This window comes from Oncorhynchus nerka, linkage group LG4, assembly GCF_034236695.1.
Source record: "Oncorhynchus nerka isolate Pitt River linkage group LG4, Oner_Uvic_2.0, whole genome shotgun sequence".
Lineage (NCBI taxonomy): Eukaryota > Metazoa > Chordata > Actinopteri > Salmoniformes > Salmonidae > Oncorhynchus > Oncorhynchus nerka.
The window spans coordinates 27,133,897-27,152,199 of NC_088399.1; the positions used below are offsets into that span (position 1 = coordinate 27,133,897).

The 18,303-nt window shown below is 69.5% G+C and overlaps 1 protein-coding gene across 1 annotated transcript in view; it reads left to right on the top strand.

Annotated features, from left to right (window-relative positions):
- Positions 1 to 18,303, top strand: part of LOC135571503 (mucin-12-like) — a 56,838-nt gene that overhangs the window by 12,030 nt on the left and 26,505 nt on the right. The window contains exons 15-36 of the mRNA XM_065018092.1: positions 163 to 408; positions 1,056 to 1,331; positions 2,330 to 2,465; positions 2,779 to 3,127; positions 3,236 to 3,749; positions 4,077 to 4,279; positions 4,425 to 4,927; positions 5,055 to 5,638; positions 6,628 to 7,134; positions 7,385 to 7,558; positions 7,961 to 8,108; positions 8,410 to 8,793; positions 8,878 to 9,266; positions 9,355 to 9,751; positions 9,854 to 10,313; positions 11,551 to 11,734; positions 11,850 to 12,195; positions 12,323 to 12,782; positions 14,430 to 14,592; positions 15,206 to 15,490; positions 15,594 to 16,115; positions 17,846 to 18,222. Coding sequence (XP_064874164.1) covers positions 163 to 408; positions 1,056 to 1,331; positions 2,330 to 2,465; positions 2,779 to 3,127; positions 3,236 to 3,749; positions 4,077 to 4,279; positions 4,425 to 4,927; positions 5,055 to 5,638; positions 6,628 to 7,134; positions 7,385 to 7,558; positions 7,961 to 8,108; positions 8,410 to 8,793; positions 8,878 to 9,266; positions 9,355 to 9,751; positions 9,854 to 10,313; positions 11,551 to 11,734; positions 11,850 to 12,195; positions 12,323 to 12,782; positions 14,430 to 14,592; positions 15,206 to 15,490; positions 15,594 to 16,115; positions 17,846 to 18,222 — 7,607 coding nt within the window. The remainder of the gene's footprint in view (positions 1 to 162; positions 409 to 1,055; positions 1,332 to 2,329; positions 2,466 to 2,778; positions 3,128 to 3,235; positions 3,750 to 4,076; positions 4,280 to 4,424; positions 4,928 to 5,054; positions 5,639 to 6,627; positions 7,135 to 7,384; positions 7,559 to 7,960; positions 8,109 to 8,409; positions 8,794 to 8,877; positions 9,267 to 9,354; positions 9,752 to 9,853; positions 10,314 to 11,550; positions 11,735 to 11,849; positions 12,196 to 12,322; positions 12,783 to 14,429; positions 14,593 to 15,205; positions 15,491 to 15,593; positions 16,116 to 17,845; positions 18,223 to 18,303) is intronic.

The following is an 18,303-nucleotide window of genomic DNA, read 5'->3' on the forward strand; positions in this document are numbered from 1 at the left end:
CACACCGCCCACACAGCACCGCTCCCACCACACCGCCCCCACACAGCACGCTCCCACCACACCGCCCCACACAGCACCGCTCCCACCACACCGCCCCCACACAGCACTGCTCCCACCACACCGCCCCACACAGCACCGCTCCCACCACACCGCCCCACACAGCATCGCTCCCACCACACCGCCCCACACAGCACGCTTCCCACCACACCGCCCCCCACAGCACAGCTCCCACAACACCGCACCACACCGCACCTCTCCCACCACACCGCCCCCACACCGCACTGCTCCCACCACACCGCCCACACAGCACCACCCCCCACTACACCGCCCCAACACCACCGCCCCACACAGCACTGCTCCCACCACACTGCCCCACACAGCACTGCTCCCACCACACCGCCCCACACAGCACGCTCCCACCACACCGCCAACACAGCACTGCTCCCACCACACTGCCCCACACAGCACCGCTCCCACCACACTGCCCCACACAGCATGCTCCCACCACACGGCCCCACACAGCACTGCTCCCACCACACCGCCCCCACACAGCACCTCCCACCACACCGCCCCCACACAGCATCGCTCCCACCACACACCGCCCCACACAGCACCGCTCCCACCACACTGCCCCACACAGCACTGCTCCCACCACACCGCCCCCACAGCACCGCTCCCACCACACCGCCCCCACACCGCACCTCTCCCACCACACCGCCCCACACCGCACTGCTCCCACCACACCGCCCCCCACACAGCACCACTCCCACTACACCGCTCCCACCACACCGCCCCACACAGCACTGCTCCCACCACACTGCCCCACACAGCACTGCTCCCACCACACCGCCCACACAGCATCGCTCCCACCACACCGCCCACACAGCACTGCTCCCACCACACTGCCCCACACACAGCACCGCTCCCACCACACACAGCATCGCTCCCACCACAGCCCCACACAGCACTGCTCCCACCACACCGCTCCCCCACACAGCATCGCTCCCACCACACCGCCCCACACAGCACTGCTCCCACCACACCGCCCCACACAGCACCGCCCACACAGCACCACACCGCACCTCTCCCACCACACCGCACCGCTCCCACCACACCGCCCCACAGCACTGACCCCACAACACCAATCCCACCACACCACCGCACTGCCCCACCACACTCCCGCCCCCACACAGCACCGCCCCACAGCACCGCCCACACCCCACCGCCCCCTCACCGCTCCCAACACACCGCCACACACCCCACCGCCCCACTACACCGCCAACACACCGCACCGCCCCCACTACACTGCTCCCACCACACCGCCCCACACAGCACTGCCCCACTACACCGCTCCCACCACACCGCCCCACACAGCACCACCCCACAACACCGCTCCCACCACACCGCACCTCTCCACCACACCGCCCCCACACCGCACTGCTCCCACCACACCGCCCCACACAGCACCACCCCCACTACACCGCTCCCACCACACCGCCCCACACAGCACTGCTCCCACCACACCGCCCCACACAGCTTCGCTCCCACCACACTGCCCCACACAGCACTGCTCCCACCACACCGCCCCACACAGCACCGCTCCCACCACACCGCCCCACACAGCACGCTCCCACCACACCGCCCCACAGCACCGCTCCCACCACACTGCCCCACACAGCACTGCTCCCACCACACCGCCCCCACACAGCACCGCCTCCCACCACACCGCCCCACACAGCATCGCTCCCACCACACCGCCCACACAGCACGCTCCCACCACACCGCTCCCCACACAGCACAGCCCCCACAACACCGCTCCCACCACACCGCACCGCTCCCACCACACCGCCCCACACCGCACTGCTCCCACCACACCGCCCCACACAGCACCACCCCCACTACACCGCTCCCACCACACCGCCCACACAGCACTGCTCCCACCACACTGCCCCACACAGCACTGCTCCCACCACACCGCCCCACACAGCACGCTCCCACCACACCGCCCCCACACAGCACTGCTCCCACCACACTGCCCCACACAGCACCGCTCCCACACTGCCCCACACAGCACGCTCCCACCACACGGCCCCACACAGCACTGCTCCCACCACACCGCCCCACACAGCACGCTCCCACCACACTGCCCCACACAGCACTGCTCCCACCACACCGCCCCCACAGCACCGCTCCCACCACACCGCCCCACACAGCATCGCTCCCACCACACCGCCCCCACACAGCACCGCTCCCACCACACTGCCCCACACAGCACTGCTCCCACCACACCGCCCACACAGCACCGTCCCACCACACCGCCCCCACACAGCATCGCTCCCACCACACCGCCCCACACAGCACGCTCCCACCACACCGCCCCACACAGCACCGCACCCCACAACACCGCTCCCACCACACCGCACCTCCCACCACACCGCCCCACACCGCACTGCTCCCACCACACCGCCCCACACAGCACCACCCCACTACACCGCTCCCACCACACCGCCCCACACAGCACTGCTCCCACCACACTGCCCCACACAGCACTGCTCCCACCACACCGCCCCCACACAGCATCGCTCCCACCACACCGCCCCACACAGCACTGCTCCCACCACACTGCCCCACACAGCACCGCTCCCACCACACCGCCCACACAGCACGCTTCCCACCACACCGCCCACACAGCACTGCTCCCACCACACCGCCCCCACACAGCACCGCTCCCACCACACTGCCCCACACAGCACGCTCCCACCACACCGCCCCACACAGCATCGCTCCCACCACACCGCCCCACACCGCACTGCTCCCACTACACCGCTCCCAACACACCGCCCCACACCCCACCGCCCCACTACACTGCTCCCACCACACACTACACCGCTCCCACCACACCGCACTGCTCCCACCACACCGCCCCACACAGCACCACCCCACAACACCGCTCCCACCACACCGCACCTCCCAACACACCGCCCCCACACCCCACCGCCCCCACTACACTGCTCCCACCACACTGCCCCACACAGCACCGCCCCACACCGCACTGCCCCCACACACCGCTCCCGCCACACCGCACCTCCCACCACACCGCACCACACCGCACTGCTCCCACCACACCGCCCCACACAGCACCACCCCACTACACCGCTCCCAACACACCGCCCCACACAGCATCGTCCCACCACACTGCCCCACACAGCACGCTCCCACCACACCGCCCACACAGCATCGTTCCCACCACACCGCCCACACCGCACTGCTCCCACCACACCGCCCCCACACAGCACCACCCCACAACACCGCTCCCACCCCACCGCACCTCTCCCAACACACCGCCCCACACCCCACCGCCCCACTACACCGTCCCAACACAGCCTGACACCCCACCGCCCCACTACACTGCTCCCACCACACCGCCCCACACAGCACTGCCCCACAACACCAATCCCGCCACACCGCACTGCTCCCACCACACCGCCCCACACCGCACTGCTCCCACCCCACCGCCCCCACTACACTGTTCCCAACACACCGCCCCACAAAGCACCACCCCCACAACACCACTCCCACCCCACCGCACCTCTCCCAACACACCGCCCCACACCCCACCGCCCACTACACTGCTCCCACCACACCGCCCCACACAGCACCACCCCCACCACACCGCACCTCCCCACCACACCGCACCTCTCCACCACACCGCCCCACACCGCACTGCTCCCACCACACCGCCCCACACCGCACTGCTCCCACCACACCGCCCCAAACAGCACCACCCCCACTACACCGCTCCCACCACACCGCCCCACACAGCACTGCCCCCACTACACTGCCCCACACCGCACCTCTCCCACCACACCGCCCACAACGCCCCCACAGCACTGCTCCCACCACACCGCCCCACACAGCACCGCCCCCACACAGCACTGCCCCCACTACACGCTCCCACCACACCGCCCCCACACCGCACCTCTCCCACCACACCCCCACACAGCACCGCCCCACACAGCACTGCCACCACTACACCGCCCCACACAGCACTGCTCCCACCACACCGCCCCACACAGCACCGCCCCACACAGCACTGCTCCCACCGCCCCACACCGCACTGCTCCCACCACACCGCCCCCAACAGCACCGCCCTACACCGCTTCCCACCACACACACACAGCACTGCTCCCACACACCGCACCAGCATCGCTCCCACCCACCAGCACTGCTCCCACCACACCGCCCACACAGCACCGCTCCCACCACACCGCCCCACACAGCACCGCTCCCACCACACTGCCCCACACAGCAATGCTCCCACCACACCGCCTACACAGCACCGCTCCCACCACACCGCCCCACACAGCACTGCTCCCACCACACCGCCCACACAGCACCGCTTCCCACCACACTGCCCCACACAGCATCGCTCCCACCACACCGCCCCACACAGCACCGCCCACCACCACCGCCCCCACACCGCACTGTTTCCCCACTACACCCTCCCAACACACCGCCCACACCCCACCGCTACTACACTGCTCCCACAGCACCGCCCCACTACACCGTCCCACCACACCGCACTGCTCCCACCACACCGCCCACACACAACACCGCTCCCACCACACCGCACCTCTCCCAACACACCGCCCCACACCCCACCGCCCCCACTACACTGTTCCCACCACACCGCCCCACCACCGTCCCACCACACCGCACTGCTCCCACCACACCGCCCCCACACAGCAGCACCACCCCCACAACACCGCTCCCACCACACCGCACCTCCCAACACACCGCCCCACACCCCACCGCCCCCACTACACTGCTCCCACCACACTGCCCCACACAGCACCGCCCACACCGCACTGCCCCCACTACACCGCTCCCGCCACACCGCACCTCTCCCACCACACCGCACCACACCGCACTGCTCCCACCACACCGCCCCACACAGCACCACCCCACTACACCGCTCCCAACACACTGCCCACACAGCATCGCTCCCACCACACTGCCCCACAGCATCGCTCCCACCACACCGCCCCACACAGCATCGCTCCCACCACACCGCCCCACACCGCACTGCTCCCACCACACCGCCCCACACAGCACCACCCCCCACAACACCGTCCCACCCCACCGCACCTCTCCCAACACACCGCCCCACACACCGCCTCCACTACACCGCTCCCAACACACCGCCCACACCCCACCGCCCCCACTACACTGCTCCCACCACACCGCCCCACACAGCACTGCCCCCACAACACCAATCCCGCCACACCGCACTGCTCCCACCACACCGCCCCCACACCGCACTGCTCCCACCCCACCGCCCACTACACTGCTCCCAACACACCGCCCCACAAAGCACCACCCCCACAACACCACCCCACCCCACCGCACCTCCCAACACACCGCCCCACACCCCACCGCCCCTACTACACTGCTCCCACCACACCGCCCACACAGCACCACCCCCACCACACCGCACCCCCACCACACCGCACTGCTCCCACCACACCGCCCCACACCGCACTGCTCCCACCACACCGCCCCACACCGCACTGCTCCCACCACACCGCCCAAACAGCACCACCCCCACTACACCGCTCCCACCACACCGCCCCACACAGCACTGCCCCCACTACACTGCCCCACACCGCACCTCTCCCACCACACCGCCCACAACGCCCCACACAGCACTGCCCCACCACACCGCCCCCACACAGCACCGCCCACACAGCACTGCCCACACTACACCGCTCCCACCACACCGCCCCACACCGCACCTCCCACCACACCGCCCACACAGCACCGCCCACACAGCACTGCCACCACTACACCGCCCCACAGCACTGCTCCCACCACACCGCCCCACACAGCACTGCCCCACACAGCACTGCTCCCACCACACCGCCCCACACCGCACTGCTCCCACCACACCGCCCCACACAGCACCACCCCCACTACACCGCTCCCACCACACCGCCCACACAGCACTGCTCCCACCACACCGCCCCTACACAGCATCGCTCCCACCACACTGCCCCACACAGCACTGCTCCCACCACACCGCCCCCACAGCACCGCTCCCACCACACCGCCCCCACACAGCATCGCTCCCACCACACCGCCCACACAGCACCGCTCCCACCACACTGCCCCACACAGCACTGCTCCCACCACACCGCCCACACAGCACCGCCCACCACACCGCCCCACACAGCATCGCTCCCACCACACCGCCCCACACAGCATCGCTCCCACCACACCGCCCCACACAGCACTGCCCCACAACACCGCTCCCACCACACCGCACCTCTCCCACCACACCGCCCCACACCGCACTGCTCCCACCACACCGCCCCACACAGCACCACCCCCACCACACCGCTTCCCACCACACAGCCACACAGCACTGCTCCCACCACACTGCCCCACACAGCACTGCTCCCACCACACCGCCCCACACAGCACGCTCCCACCACACCGCCCCCACACAGCACTGCTCCCACCACACTGCCCCACACAGCACTGCGCTCCCACCACACTGCCCCACACAGCATCGCTCCCACCACACGGCCCCACACAGCACTGCTCCCACCACACCGCCCCACACAGCATCGCTCCCACCACACTGCCCCACACAGCACTGCTCCCACCACACCGCCCCCACACAGCACCGCCCACACAGCACCGCCCCCACACCGCACCTCTCCCACCACACCGCACCTTCCCACCACACCGCCCCACACAGCACTGACTACACACCAATCCCACCACACTGCCCCACACCGCACTGCTCCCACCACACCGCCCCACACAGCACCGCCCCACACAGCACCGCCCCACACCCCACGCCCCCACTACACCGCTTCCCAACACACCGCCACACACCCCACCGCTCCCCACACACCGCCTCCCAACACACCGCCCCCACCCCACCGCCCCCACCACTGCTCCCACCACACCGCCCCACACAGCACTGCCCCCACTACACCGCTCCCACCCACCCCCACACAGCATCGCCCCCACAACACCGCCCCACCACAGCACCTCCTCCCACCACACCGCCCCACACAGCACTGCTCCCACCACACCGCCCCACAGCACCACCCCCACTACACCGCTCCCACCACACCGCCCCACACAGCACTGCTCCCACCACACCGCCCCACACACCACCACACTGCCCCACACAGCACTGCTCCCACCACACCGCCCCCACACAGCACCGCTCCCACCACACCGCCCCACACAGCACGCTCCCACCACACCGCCCCCACACAGCACCGCTCCCACACACTGCCCCACACAGCACTGCTCCCACCACACTGCCCCCACACAGCACCGCTCCCACCACACCGCCCCCACACAGCACTGCTCCCACCACCGCCCCACACAGCACGCTCCCACCACACCGCCCCACAGCACAGCCCCCACTGCTCCCACCACACCGCACCTCTCCCACCACACCGCCCCACACCGCACTGCTCCCACCACACCGCCCCACACAGCACTGCACCCCCACTACACCGCTCCCAACCACACCGTCCCACACAGCACTGCTCCCACCCACCACACAGCACTGCTCCCACCACACCGCCCACACAGCACGCTCCCACCACACCGCTCCCACACACACTGCTCCCACCACACACAGCACCGCTCCCACCACACTGCCCCACACAGCACGCTCCCACCACACGGCCCCCACACAGCACTGCTCCCACCACACCGCCCCACACAGCATCGCTCCCACCACACTGCCCCACACAGCACTGCTCCCACCACACCGCCCCCACACAGCACCGCTCCCACCACACCGCCCCCACACAGCACGCTCCCACCACACCGCCCCACACAGCACCGCTCCCACCACACTGCCCCACACAGCACTGCTCCCACCACACCGCCCACACAGCACCGCTCCCACCACACCGCCCCCACACAGCATCGCTCCCACCACACCGCCCCACACAGCATCGCTCCCACCACACCGCCCACACAGCACCGCCCCCACAACACCGCCTCCCACCACACCGCATCCTCTCCCACCACACCGCCCCACACCGCACTGCTCCCACCACACCGCCCACACAGCACCACCCCACTACACCGCTCCCACCACACCGCCCCCCACACAGCACTGCTCCCACCACACTGCCCCACACAGCACTGCTCCCACCACACCGCCTCCCAACACACCCCACCACACCGCCCACACAGCACAGCTCCCACCACACTGCCCCACACAGCACCGCCCCACACACCGCCCCACACAGCATCGCCTCCCACCAATCACCGCCCCACACAGCACTGCTCCCACCACACCGCCCCACACAGCACCGCTCCCACCACACTGCCCCACACAGCATCGCTCCCACCACACCGCCCACACAGCACGCTTCCCACCACACCGCCCCACACCGCACTGCTCCCACTACACCGCTCCCAACACACCGCCCCCACACCCCACCGCCCCCACTACACTGTCCCACCACACCATTTCACTACACCACCTCCCACCACACCGCACTGCTCCCACCACACCGCCCCACACAGCACCACCCCACAACACCGCCCCCACCACACCGCACCTCCCCAACACACCGCCCACACCCCACCGCCCCCACTACACTGCTCCCACCACACTGCCCCCACAGCACCGCCTCCACACCGCACTGCCCCACTACACCGCTCCCGCCACACCGCACCTCCCACCCACACCCACCACACCGCACTGCTCCCACCACACCGCCCCCACAGCACCACCCCCACTACACCGCTCCCAACACACCGCCCCACACAGCACGCTCCCACCACACTGCCCCACACAGCATCGCTCCCACCACACCGCCCCCCACACAGCACGCTCCCACCACACCGCCCCACACCGCACTGCTCCCACCACACCGCCCCACAGCACCACCCCCCACAACACCGCTTCCCACCCCACCGCTCCCAACACACCGCCCCCCCACACCCCCACCGCCTTCACTACACCGCTCCCAACACACCGCCCCACACCCCACCGCCCCCACTACACTGCTCCCACCACACCGCCCACACAGCACGCTCCCACCACACCGCCCCCACACCGCACTGCTCCCACCACACCGCCCCCACACAGCACCACCCCCACAACACCGCTCCCACCCCACCGCACCTCTCCCAACACACCGCCCCACACCCCACCGCCCCACTACACCGCTCCCAACACACCGCCCACACAGCACCGCTCCCACCACACCCCCACAGCACGCTCCCACCACACCGCCCCCACACACAGCACTGCTCCCACCACCGCCCCACACAGCACCGCTCCCACCACACTGCCCCACACAGCATCGCTCCCACCACACCGCCCACACAGCACGCTCCCACCACACCGCCCCCACACCGCACTGCTCCCACTACACCGTCCCAACACACCGCCCCCACACCCCACCGCCCCACACCACACTGCTCCCACCACACCGCCCCACTACACCGCTTCCCACCACACCGCACTGCTCCCACCACACCGCCCCCACACAGCACCACCCCCACAACACCGCTCCCACCACACCGCACTCTCCCAACACACCGCCCCACACCCCACCGCCCCACTACACTGCTCCCACCACACTGCCCCACACAGCACCGCCCACACCGCACTGCCCCCACTACACCGCTCCCGCCACACCACACTCTCCCACCACACCGCACCACACCGCACTGCTCCCACCACACCGCCCACACAGCACCACCCCCACTACACCGCTCCCAACACACCGCCCCACACAGCATCGCTCCCACCACACTGCCCCCACACAGCACGCTCCCACCACACCGCCCCACACAGCACGTCCCACCACACCGCCCCACACCGCACTGCTCCCACCACACCGCCCCACACAGCACTGCCCCCACAACACCGCCCCACCCCACCGCACCTCCCAACACACCGCCCCACACACCCCACCGCCTCCCACTACACCGCTCCCAACACACCGCCCCCACACCCCACCGCCCCCACTACACTGCTCCCACCACACCGCCCCCACAGCACTGCCCCCACAACACCAATCCCGCCACACCGCACTGCCCCACCACACCGCCCCACACCGCACTGCTCCCACCCCACCGCCCCACACACACTGCTCCCAACACACCGCCCACAAAGCACCACCCCACAACACCACTCCCACCCCACCGCACCTCTCCCAACACACCGCCCCACACCCCACCGCCCCCACACACTGCTCCCACCACACCGCCCCACACAGCACCACCCCACCACACCGCACCTCTCCCACCACACCGCACCTCTCCCACCACACCGCCCCACACCGCACTGCTCCCACCACACCGCCCCACACCGCACTGCTCCCACCACACCGCCCCAAACAGCACTGCCCCCACTACACCGCTCCCACCACACCGCCCCACACAGCACTGCCCCACTACACTGCCCCACACCGCACCTCTCCCACCACACCGCCCACAACGCCCACACAGCACTGCTCCCACCACACCGCCCCACACAGCACCGCCCACACAGCACTGCCCCCACTACACCGCTCCCACCACACCGCCCCACACCGCACCTCTCCCACCACACCGCCCCACACAGCACCGCCCCACACAGCACTGCCACCACTACACCGCCCCACACAGCACTGCTCCCACCACACCGCCCACACAGCACCGCCCCACACAGCACTGCTCCCACCACACCGCCCACACCGCACTGCTCCCACCACACCGCCCACACAGCACCACCCCCACTACACCGCTCCCACCACACCGCCCACACAGCACTGCTCCCACCACACCGCCCCCACACAGCATCGCTCCCACCACACTGCCCCACACAGCACTGCTCCCACCACACCGCCCCCACACAGCACCGCTCCCACCACACCGCCCCACACAGCATCGTCCCACCACACCGCCCCACACAGCACCGTCCCACCACACTGCCCCATCACAGCACTGCTCCCACCACACCGCCCCCACACAGCACCGCTCCCACCACACCGCCCCGCCACAGCATCGCTCCCACCACACCGCCCCCACACAGCATCGCTTCCCACCACACCGCCCCACACAGCACCGCCCACAACACCGCTCCCACCACACCGCACCTCTCCCACCACACCGCCCCACACCGCACTGCTCCCACCACACCGCCCCACACAGCACCACCCCACTACACCGCTCCCACCACACCGCCCCACACAGCACTGCTCCCACCACACTGCCCCACACAGCACTGCTCCCACCACACCGCCCCACACAGCACGCTCCCACCACACCGCCCCCACAGCACTGCTCCCACCACACTGCCCCACACAGCACCGCTCCCACCACACTGCCCCACACAGCACGCTCCCACCACACCGCCCCCACACAGCACTGCTCCCACCACACCGCCCCACACAGCACGCTCCCACCACACTGCCCCACAGCACTGCTCCCACCACACCGCCCCCACACAGCACCGCTCCCACCACACCGCCCACACAGCATCGCTCCCACCACACCGCCCCCACACAGCATCGCTCCCACCACACCGCCCCCACACAGCACTGCTCCCACCACACCGCCCCACACAGCACCACCCCACAACACCGCTCCCACCCCACCGCACCCTCCCAACACACCGCCCCACACCCCACCGCCCCCACTACACCGCTCCCAACACAGCACACAGCACCGCTCCCACCACACCGCCCACACAGCACGCTCCCACCACACCGCCCCACACAGCACTGCTCCCACCACACCGCCCCACACAGCACCGCTCCCACCACACTGCCCCACACAGCACGCTCCCACCACACCGCCCCACACAGCATCGCTCCCACCACACCGCCCCCACACCGCACTGCTCCCACTACACCGCTCCCAACACACCGCCCACACCCCACCGCCCCCACTACACTGCTCCCACCACACCGCCCCCACTACACCGCTCCCACCACACCGCACTGCTCCCACCACACCGCCCACACAGCACCACCCCCACAACACCGCTCCCACCACACCGCACCTCTCCCAACACACCGCCCCCACACCCCACCGCCCCCACTACACTGCTCCCACCACACTGCCCACACAGCACCGCCCCACACCGCACTGCCCCCACTACACCGCTCCCGCCACACCGCACCCTCCCACCACACCGCACCACACCGCACTGCTCCCACCACACCGCCCCCACACAGCACCACCCCCACTACACCGCTCCCAACACACCGCCCCACACAGCATCGCCTCCCACCACACTGCCCCACACAGCATCGCTCCCACCACACCGCCCACACAGCACGCTCCCACCACACCGCCCACACCGCACTGCTCCCACCACACCGCCCCCACACAGCACCACCCCCACAACACCGCTCCCACCCCACCGCACCTTCTCCCAACACACCGCCCCACACCCCACCGCCCCACTACACCGCTCCCAACACACCGCCCACACCCCACCGCCCCACTACACTGCTCCCACCACACCGCCCCCACACAGCACTGCCCCACAACACTAATCCCGCCACACCGCACTGCTCCCACCACACCGCCCACACCGCACTGCTCCCACCCCACCGCCCCACTACACTGCTCCCAACACACCGCCCCACAAAGCACCACCCCCACAACACCACTCCCACCCCACCGCACCTCTCCCAACACACCGCCCCACACCCCACCGCCCCACTACACTGCTCCCACCACACCGCCCACACAGCACCACCCCCACCACACCGCACCTCTCCCACCACACCGCACCTCTCCCACCACACCGCCCCACACCGCACTGTTCCCACCACACCGCCCCACACCGCACTGCTCCCACCACACCGCCCCAAACAGCACCACCCCACTACACCGCTCCCACCACACCGCCCCCACACAGCACTGCCCCCACTACACTGCCCCACACCGCACCTCCCACCACACCGCCCCACAACGCCCCCACACAGCACTGCTCCCACCACACCGCCCACACAGCACCGCCCCACACAGCACTGCCCCCACTACACCGCTCCCTCCCACCACACCGCCCCCACACCGCACCTCTCCCACCACACCGCCCCCACACAGCACCGCCCACACAGCACTGCCACCACTACACCGCCCCACACAGCACTGCTCCCACCACACCGCCCCCACACAGCACCGCCCCACACAGCACTGCTCCCACCACACCGCCCCCCACACCGCACTGCTCCCACCACACCGCCCCCACACAGCACCACCCCCACTACACCGCTCCCACCACACCGCCCCACACAGCACTGCTCCCACCACACCGCCCCACACAGCACGCTCCCACCACACTGCCCCACACAGCACTGCTCCCACCACACCGCCCACACAGCACCGCTCCCACCACACCGCCCCCACACAGCACGCTCCCACCACACCGCCCCCACACAGCACCGCTCCCACCACACTGCCCCACACAGCACTGCTCCCACCACACCGCCCCCACACAGCACTGCTCCCACCACACCGCCCCACACAGCACGCTTCCCACCACACCGCCCCCACACAGCACGCTCCCACCACACCGCCCCACACAGCACCGCCCCCACAACACCGCTCCCACCACACCGCACCTCTCCCACCACACCGCCCCACACCGCACTGTTCCCACCACACCGCCCACACAGCACCACCCCCACTACACCGCTCCCACCACACCGCCCCACACAGCACTGCTCCCACCACACTGCCCCACACAGCACTGCTCCCACCACACCGCCCCCACACAGCACGCTCCCACCACACCGCCCCCACACAGCACTGCTCCCACCACACTGCCCCACACAGCACCGCTCCCACCACACTGCCCCACACAGCACTGCTCCCACCACACCGCCCCCACACAGCACTGCTCCCACCACACCGCCCCCACACAGCACGCTCCCACCACACTGCCCCACACAGCACTGCTCCCACCACACCGCCCCACACAGCACCGCTCCCACCACACCGCCCCCACACAGCACGTCCCACCACACCGCCCCCACACAGCATCGCTCCCACCACACCGCCCCACACAGCACTGCTCCCACCACACTGCCCCACACAGCACCGCTCCCACCACACTGCCCCACACAGCATCGCTCCCACCACACCGCCCCACACAGCACCGCTCCCACCACACCGCCCCCACACAGCACCGCTCCCACCACACTGCCCCACACAGCATCGCTCCCACCACACCGCCCCACACAGCATCGCTCCCACCACACCGCCCCACACCGCACTGCTCCCACTACACCGCTCCCAACACACCGCCCCACACCCCACCGCCCCCACTACACTGCTCCCACCACACCGCCCCACACAGCACCTCCCACCACACCGCCCCCACTACACCGCTCCCACCACACCGCACTGCTCCCACCACACCGCCCACACAGCACGTCCCACCACACTGCCCCCACACAGCACTGCTCCCACCACACCGCCCCACACAGCACCGCCCCACCACACCGCCGCACACAGCATCGCTTCCCACCACACCGCCCCACACAGCACCGCTCCCACCCACACTGCCCCACACAGCACTGCTCCCACCACACCGCCCACACAGCACTGCTCCCACCACACCGCCCCACACAGCATCGCTCCCACCACACCGCCCCACACAGCACTGCTCCCACCACACTGCCCCACACAGCACCGCTCCCACCACACTGCCCCCACACAGCACCACTCCCACCGCACCGCCCCACACAGCACTGCTCCCACCACACCGCCCCACACAGCACGCTCCCACCACACTGCCCCACACAGCACTGCTCCCACCACACCGCCCCACACAGCACCGCTCCCACCACACCGCCCCCACACAGCACGCTCCCACCACACCGCCCACACAGCATCGCTCCCACCACACCGCCCCACACAGCACTGCTCCCACCACACTGCCCACACAGCACCGCTCCCACCACACTGCCCCACACAGCACGCTCCCACCACACCGCCCCCACACAGCACTGCTCCCACCACACCGCCCACACAGCACCGCTCCCACCACACTGCCCCACACAGCATCGCTCCCACCACACCGCCCCACACAGCATCGCTCCCACCACACCGCCCACACCGCACTGCTCCCACTACACCGCTCCCAACACACCGCCCCACACCCCACCGCCCCCACTACACTGCTCCCACCACACCGCCCACACAGCACCGCTCCCACCACACCGCCCCCACTACACCTCTCCCACCACACCGCACTGCTCCCACCACACCGCCCACACAGCACCACCCCCACAACACCGTCCCACCACACCGCACCTCTCCCAACAAACCGCCCCACACCCCACCGCCCCCACTACACTGCTCCCACCACACCGCCCCACACAGCACCGCCCCACACCGCACTGCCCCCACTACACCGCTTCCCCGCGACACCGCACCTCTCCCACCACACCGCACCACACCGCACTGCTCCCACCACACCGCCCCCACAGCACCACCCCCACTACACCGCTCCCACCACACCGCCCCCACACAGCACGCTTCCCACCACACTGCCCCACACAGCACGCTCCCACCACACCGCCCCCACACAGCACGCTCCCACCACACCGCCCCACACCGCACTGCTCCCACCACACCGCCCACACAGCACCACCCCCACAACACCGCTCCCACCCCAGCGCACCTCTCCCAACACACCGCCCCACACCCCACCGCCCCCACTACACCGCTCCCAACACACCGCCCCCACACCCCACCGCCCCCACTACACTGCTCCCACCACACCGCCCCCCACACAGCACTGCCCCCACAACACCAACCGCGCCCACACCGCACTGCTCCCACCACACCGCCCCACACCGCACTGCTCCCACCCCACCGCCCCACTACACTGCCCCAACACACCGCCCACAAAGCACCACCCCCACAACACCACTCCCACCCCACCGCACTGCTCCCAACACACCGCCCACACCCCACTGCTCACTACACTGCTCCCACCACACTGCCCCACAGCACCACCCCCACCACACCGCACCTTCCCACCACACCGCACCTCCCACCACACTGCCCCACACCAGCACTGCTCCCACCACACCGCCCCACACCGCACTGCTCCCACCACACCGCCCCAAACAGCACCACCCCCACTACACCGCTCCCACCACACCGCCCACACAGCACTGCCCCCCACTACACTGCCCCACACCGCACCTCCCACCACACCGCCCCACAACGCCCCCCACACAGCACTGCTCCCACCACACCGCCCCACACAGCACCGCCCACACAGCACTGCCCCCACTACACCCCTCCCACCACACCGCCCCACACCGCACTGCTCCCACCACACCCCCCCCACACAGCACCGCCCCACACAGCACTGCCACCACTACACCGCCCCACACAGCACCGCTCCCACCACACTGCCCCACACAGCACGCTCCCACCGCACCGCCCCACACAGCACTGCTCCCACCACACCGCCCCACACAGCACGCTCCCACCACACTGCCCCACACAGCACTGCTCCCACCACACGCCCACACAGCACTGCTCCCACCACACCGCCCCACACCGCACTGCTCCCACCACACCGCCCAAACAGCACCACCCCCACTACACCGCTCTCCCACCACACTGCCCCACACAGCACTGCCCCCACTACACTGCCCCACACCGCACTCTCCCACCACACCGCCCCACACACGCCCACACAGCACTGCCCCACCACACCGCCCCCACACAGCACCGCCCACACAGCACTGCCCCCACTACACCGCTCCCACCACACCGCCCCACACCGCACTCCCACCACACCGCCCACACAGCACCGCCCCCACACAGCACTGCCACCACTACACCGCCCCACACAGCACTGCTCCCACCACACCGCCCCACACAGCACCGCCCCACACAGCACTGCCCCCACTACACCGCTCCCACCACACCGCCCCACACAGCACTGCCACCACTACACCGCCCCACACAGCACTGCTCCCACCACACTGCCCCACACAGCACCGCCCCACACAGCACTGCCACCACCAGCACCGCCCCACACCGCACCTCCCACCACACCGCCCCACACAGCACCGCACCACAGCACTGCCCCCACTACACCGCCTCCCACCACACCGCCCACACAGCACTGCTCCCACCACACCGCCCCCACACCGCACCTCTCCCACCACACCGCCCCACACAGCACCGCCCCACACAGCACTGCCACCACACACCGCCCCCACACAGCACTGCCCCACCACACCGCCCCACACAGCACCGCCCACACAGCACTGCCCCCACTACACCGCTCCCACCACACCGCCCCACACAGCACTGCTCCCACCACACCGCCCCACACCGCACCGCTCCCACCACACCGCCCCACACAGCACCGCCCACACAGCACTGCCACCACTACACCGCCCCACACAGCACTGCTCCCACCACACTGCCCCACACAGCACTGCTCCCACCACACTGCCCCACACAGCATCGCTCCCACCGCACCGCCCCACACAGCACTGCTCCCACCACACCGCCCCCCCACACAGCACGCTCCCACCACACTGCCCCACACAGCACTGCTCCCACCACACCGCCCCACACAGCACCGCTCCCACCACACCGCCCCACACAGCATCGCTCCCACCACACCGCCCCACACAGCACGCTCCCACCACACCGCCCCACACAGCACTGCTCCCACCACACTGCCCCACACAGCACCGCTCCCACACACTGCCCCACACAGCACGCTCCCACCACACCGCCCCACACAGCACTGCTCCCACCACACCGCCCCACACAGCACCGCCTCCCACCACACTGCCCCACACAGCATCGCTCCCACCACACCGCCCCACACAGCATCGCTCCCACCACACCGCCCACACCGCACTGCCCCACTACACCGCTCCCAACACACCGCCCACACCCCACCGCCCCCACACACACTGCTCCCACCACACCGCCCCACACAGCACGCTCCCACCACACCACCCCCACAACACCGCTCCCACCACACCGCACCTCCCAACAAACCGCCCCACCCCACCGCCCCCACTACACTGCTCCCACCACACCGCCCCCACACAGCACTGCCCCACACCGCACTGCCCCCACACAGCTCCCGCCACACCGCACCTGCTCCCACCACACCGCACCACACCGCACTGCTCCCACCACACCGCCCCACACAGCACCACCCACTACACCGTCCCACCACACCGCCCCACACAGCATCGCTCCCACCACACTGCCCCCACTACAGCACGCTTCCCACCACACCGCCCCACA